This window comes from Buceros rhinoceros, unplaced genomic scaffold (assembly GCF_000710305.1).
Source record: "Buceros rhinoceros silvestris isolate BGI_N320 unplaced genomic scaffold, ASM71030v1 scaffold13532, whole genome shotgun sequence".
In the NCBI taxonomy this organism is placed as follows: domain Eukaryota; kingdom Metazoa; phylum Chordata; class Aves; order Bucerotiformes; family Bucerotidae; genus Buceros; species Buceros rhinoceros.
In genome coordinates, this window is record NW_010398374.1 from 34,363 (window position 1) to 40,251 (window position 5,889).

The 5,889-nt window shown below is 47.7% G+C and overlaps 1 protein-coding gene across 1 annotated transcript in view; it reads left to right on the top strand.

Moving 5' to 3' along the window:
- LOC104488972 (runt-related transcription factor 1) overlaps positions 1 to 4,370 on the top strand; it is a gene marked incomplete at both ends in the record, with an annotated part of 35,554 nt that extends 31,184 nt beyond the window's left edge. Inside the window, one exon of the mRNA XM_010131079.1 lies at positions 4,179 to 4,370. Coding sequence (XP_010129381.1) covers positions 4,179 to 4,370 — 192 coding nt within the window. The remainder of the gene's footprint in view (positions 1 to 4,178) is intronic.
- Positions 4,371 to 5,889: the final 1,519 nt, after the last annotated feature.

Sequence of the window (5,889 nt, forward strand, 5' to 3'; positions counted from 1 at the left end):
GCTGTTGTTGTCTACAAGCTCTGGGCCAAGTTCTTCTTCATTCAACAGCTGGATGTCTGACTGACTTCCATGAAGTCCCATCTGATTTGCAAAAGTGTCAGATCCTCATGGCCCAACTGCCGGCTCAGCAGAGCCACGCGAGTTTCCAAGCACCTTGCTGCTGCTCTTTTTTGTCCTGCAACACACTTTTTCATCCTGCAAAGGAGAAGCCTGGGCTTGTGGTCACCATGCTGAGCTGGGAGGTGAGCATCTGCCACAGGGTCACTGCCTGACCTGGCAAGTCACCTCATTTCTCTGTCATTCAGTTTTCCACCTATAAAAGGGAGATAATCATAGTCCTGGGCTTTATAGGGGTGAGCTGAGGAGAACTCGCCTGCTCTTTAAGCAAAGTGTTTAGAGGGTAACTTCAAAGCAAAGCTAATAAACACAAAAATACAAGTCACCCTAGCAAAGCGCTGCCTGTGCATTTATAGTGGCTTAGGAAAACCATTTATATTTGTTACATTTTTTCTGACACAGATCTTCACTTTCTTGCTGTGGACCTTCACGCAAAACAGGTTCTGCCTTGCTACCTGCAGCAGTTAGCAAGGCAGAAAAGGTTAAACAGCTCTTCTGACTGGGGTGAGTGTGTGGGTGGGTGGGAAAGGGCTACTTCTGGAGCTACACCTTCAGGTTGACAACTGCCTGGTGTTGATTCCAGGTAGTTCCCACCAAAAATTACAACGTGTGGATGAAGACAAGAGCAAAGTTCCCCTGAGGAGGAACCTGGTGGTGTTGATCTTTCTTCCCCAAATGCATTGACATGAGTGGAATTTACACATGCCCAAGGGATGAGACAGATCTTGGGTGTATTTTTGCACCACTGGTACCCCCAGAATATGGAGAAGGCCCCATGCAGGAGGCTGCTAGCTGAGACACCCCCCTTCAGCGCCCAAAGTCCAGCAGGATGGTCTGGGGTGGCGCAGGTCTGGGTTGTGGGGTCCAGGAGTTTCACTTAGTGGATGCACAGTGCAGAGACAGACAGAGATATTCCCATCAGCTTGGCAGGAGCTGGCCTGGGAACAGGGTGCCCTGCAGTGACCTTGGGAGGATGCTGTGCCTGGGTTAATTTGCCCTGCCTGCTGCCTGCCTGCTGGTTTATTCAGAGTGAGCTCGGGTTTGTCTGCCCTGCCTGGCGTCGTGTGGCAGCTTAACACAAATTCAGTGCCTGAGCTAGATTCAAAGCAGGAAAGTTAATTCCTGCCTCAGCGGCCTTAATGGAGCCCTTGTCCTGTTGGCTTCAGAGGAACTGCTCACCTCTGCGCGAGGCTGCTAGCGCACAGGCTTGTGCAGCCGGGGCGCTTGGTTTCATGCCAGGCAGGCAAAACTCCAGATGCTGGGAGGACAGCACCACGGAGGAAGGAGAGGAAGGTAGGGTAGCAGGGGGTCAAACTTGGCATTGGTGCACTCGCTTAAAAGCAGAAGATGTCTGAACGGAATTTGAAATTAGTAATAAATTACGTCGAGGGGATGGATTTGGAAGGATCTGGCTCTTGGCTCTGGAAGCCCTGGGTTCAGCCTGCTGAAGTTTAAAATAATCCAAATGTATGAGGTATTTTACACATCTTGCATGACTCCCCATGTTTGCAGTCAAGTCCAGGGTCAGGAGCCCAGAGCTCAAGGCAGCGTCCAGCTTTGCACTGCTGACAAATGAAGCGTTTGCTCTTGACCAACCAGAATATCAGATTACAGTCTTTTTCATCTTTCTTCACTTCTCCCCTCCTTTTTTCTTTTTTGGAATCCCTAACGGGTCTCTTTAATGATGAAACTGCTACTATATAATACATCTTTTTATGATTTAATTTTTTCCCCCCTCTTGGGATAATTTACATCACAGTGTGGAATCTGAGACAGTTCAAGCTGTGCCAAAGGGCCTGGCAACAGGAAGAAATGCCGAGCCACTGAGATTTGGAACCATAATGCAAGTTATAAAATTTAATTTTAGCAATGCAGCTACTGGGAACTGCTTTTAAATGCACATTTTTCTTTTAGTGCATAAAATGGTCATGCGTCTTGGTTGAGCTCTTAGGGTCGCTTGAAAGAGTGCTCTGTAGAGTAAGGGGCACGCAGGGCTCTTCAGAGATCTTTTGCTGCTTATTCACTGATACTCAAAATTGTAAGCTGGATGTTTATGGATGTTTATTTATGAAATGCTACCGGGGGTGTAGAATAGGGCATGGTGGATTATTTTTAGGATTTTTGTGCCAGTCTTTCATTGCTGTAGCCGTGAGTTGAGAGAGGACTCACCATAGGAACAGCGCTGGTCACCTTCTTGCAGGGAGGATGGAGGTGCAAAGAAAGCTGCAGAAGGCAACTCTTCATGACAAGAAAATGAAAATGGGGAGCAGATAGACAGAAAACTATGGTGTTCAGCAGAAACGCAGGATAATGCCACCTTCTTCAAGGGAAGATGTTAAAAAAACAATGTTTGACCTCTGGGCTAGAGATTTGACACGCGTTTCCATCAGATCAACAGTGTCCTAGGGGAAGAAGGGGAAGGGATAAGCCGCAAAGAGTCACAAGGCAGCTGATTTCCTGAGACAAATGCAATGTGCAGAAATGGGCTTGGGTTTGGGGGAAAAGGAGGGGTGATAGCATACACTGCTCCACAAGGACGATGCAAGCAGGTATGAAAATGACATTTTTGGAGCTGTGGATCCTACTCCATTAACTAAATACAGAGTATGTCCTCACAGACCCATTGCAGTGAGTATCTTGCCCTCCATTTGGAGATAGCGTCTTTGAAAGGACAACCTGTGTGGCAGAGAGAGTCGGCTTTTGGGCTTTCTGCTGAAGAGCTGTTTTCTGTGATCTTTAAGAAGAAAAAGCCTTATCGGGGGATGGGGGAATATTCCAAAGGACAGTTTTGATTCCACCTTGGCTGAACCGTCCCATTTCAGACACTTCTCCAAAAACAAGCATGCTAGGGCGGTTTCCATTCAGCCCCAAAGAGTGGTGTCAGCAGCCTTCCAGGATAAGATATCCCACTTTGGAAGGGTAAACCACAAAGTGGTTTGCAAAGTTGTGACAACAGGTTATCTCCTAAGAAACTGGAAAAAGCATTCAAAATCTGCTTTCATCATGCCTACCAGAGACAAGTGCTCCAGCAGATGGGACATCCCTCTTGTATGCTCTGTGTGCTGCCTTTGTGGTTACAGGTTGACACCCAGAGGATGCCAGCGCAGAGAGCAGCCACAGGCAACTGTTAAGAATGCGGCATGCTGCTTGCTGCTGCTAGCTAGGGCTTAGCTTGAAACCAGCCCTGCCCGAGATGAGATAAGTCTCTCCCCTTCCCTCTGCTTTCCCATCTGAAAACAGACATGCCCCGATGCTGCACTGGAGCTGAGCCTCTCCAGCACCTTCGCTGTCCCCTCTCAGCCCCATGGGGCTGCAGCCCTGGAGCTTCATTGGGACCATGCTCCAAGGGCTGCCCTAGGGAGTGCTGGACCCTCGAACTCACACCTGGCCATGACCAAGTTTGCTGTGCACCGAGTTTGCTGGCCAATGCTGTAATGCCAGCGTCTACTCTCTTATGTCCGGAGGGACCTCATGTTTCTGAAGCTCCCGATACCACTAAGAGGTACTTCATTACCCCAGTTTTAATTCTGCCAGCTTCTGGTGTTTCTTTCCTGTTTCTGTCTGTAAATCCGTTGCAAAAGTATCCAAAAATGGGTTTTGTTTGAGTTTGTTATTTTATAGCCCCGTAGTACTTCTCTAATTAAATCTCTAATCTGAGATAGAATTTCTGAGGAGTTATTCCAGTGCAGGTTTAGCACAGGGGCCGCTTGATGCTTCCTCCTTTTACATATCCCTGGAGACAGCCCTCCTTTGAGAAACGTCTTCTCTCCCAGTGCAAGATGTAAGAAGGTGCCGCAATTTTCACTGGATCTGATTCTTCAGACTAGGCCATGTCTCGGGTCGCCCCACAATATGGTTATAATGCATGACTTGCTTGTGTCTCCTCTTCTTGCGGAGAGGTGGTTTCAGTTTAATTTCAGACGGCCGCTAGCTGGTTAGGTGCTTTGCCAGTGGATGAGTGATTAAAAAAAAAATTTAAAAATTAAAAAAAAGAAAGTAAGTCAACAGACATCATGTATCAGTGAGATTTTCTGATCTTTTTCCCCCCCCTCCCACAATAGGACATCGTCAGAAAATAGATGAGCAGACAAAGCCTGGGAGCTTGTCCTTTTCAGAGCGCCTGAGTGAACTGGAGCAGTTGCGTCGTACAGCCATGAGGGTCAGCCCACACCACCCAGCCCCCACACCCAACCCACGAGCCTCCTTGAACCACACAACTGCTTTTAACCCTCAGCCTCAGAGTCAGATTCAGGGTAAGTACCTGAAATCCTCCCCTCGCTCGCCCACCTCCAACCCACAAGCCTGCAGAGCACGGGGACTCACGGGCGCCAGCCCCTTGCCCCTCTGTCTTTTCTAGACTCTCCTCGGCTGCCTTTAACGAATGAGAGCCTTTAATGAGGGAAAGGAGGGGCTTCCTAACACATGTCCGTATGGCTAAAGAAATGACAGATTTTAAGGGGTCCGTACTGTCTTGTCTTCCCAGCGTCAGTATGGGTGATGGTGTCTGTTAACATCGCCTAGAACCGTAACAGCTCGAAAGCTGATATTTTCTTGCACAGATGCATTATGCCAGGCTTTTTCTGCGTGTAGGTGTATTTCCCAATGGATATTTATCAATTACTTTGTGTGCTGGAATGAGAGAGAAATACGGTCAGTGCCTTTCCTTGACCTTTTTCAGGAAGAAAGCAGTAAAGAAAGCTTTGCGAAGTGCTGTGTCCCCTGAATATGACATCTTAGTGCTAAGACATTGATTTGAGCAGACTGGTTTGAGCATATTCCTGTGGCTGGTGGTTATTTGGTGGGTTCTATTTGAATTAAAATCTGCAAAATAGTGACTCAAGAATCTGTTTTCCTCAGAGGCTTAGGCTTGGATGATGTCAGTGAAACCAAGTCATCTAGCTTGAAATCGTATCTACTATCACTAGAGCTAAGTCCAACTGGGCTAAGACCAGCTCTGTCCCTCAGATCAGCCGGAGCTTGCTGAGCAGTGAATCAGGTCACTAGACAGTCAGCTGATAATCGTTCCACAAAACGCAGATCAAAATGCAGATTCATAGCGAGTTGCACCTAAGGTAAGGTGAGGGACAGTACTAGCTTTAGCAAGCTCTGCTCCTAATGGAGTTTTCCTCTATTCTTCCAGCCAGAATGAAATGGCCTTAGTCAAGGTTCTCTGGTGGGGTTTTAGGGAGGAACAGTTACTGCAAATTGGAATATGTTATTTTTTCAGCATTTGTTTTTAAACCCGGGGTACTCTTTGTCTCATGCAGAAAAGGCTGTCACTTACCTAAGGCAAAAGATCATTACATACTTATTATTTCTAGGGCTAGGAAGGTCTTTGGCTTAGTGAAATCTACCTCAAATCCACCATTGACTTTGCTGTGAGCAGAAGCAGTCATTTTGTCATTTTTGAGAAGCACGGGAAATAAATCAGCACATTGTCATGTGCTATAGTGTAGAAAGAGGTGGGCAAAAAGGCAGTTGGAAGGACCACCCATCTCCTTCCCTCCCTGGAGCCACGCTAGGTCAGTTCAGGTGAAACTCCTGCACCACCACCCCCTCCCCCCACCGCGCCCAGCCCCTGGCAGTGCCCTCACTGAGTTTTCTGATTTGCAGGGCAAACCACGTTTGGTTTCTCCTGCGCACAGCTCCGATCCTATAAGAGAAAATGCCCGTATTATTAAGGCCACTCAGCAGCCAGTGGCTACGTGGGTGGAGGTATTGGTGGCGGACTTGCATTCTTCAGCTTCTTGGGAACACTATATGCTTAGCAGA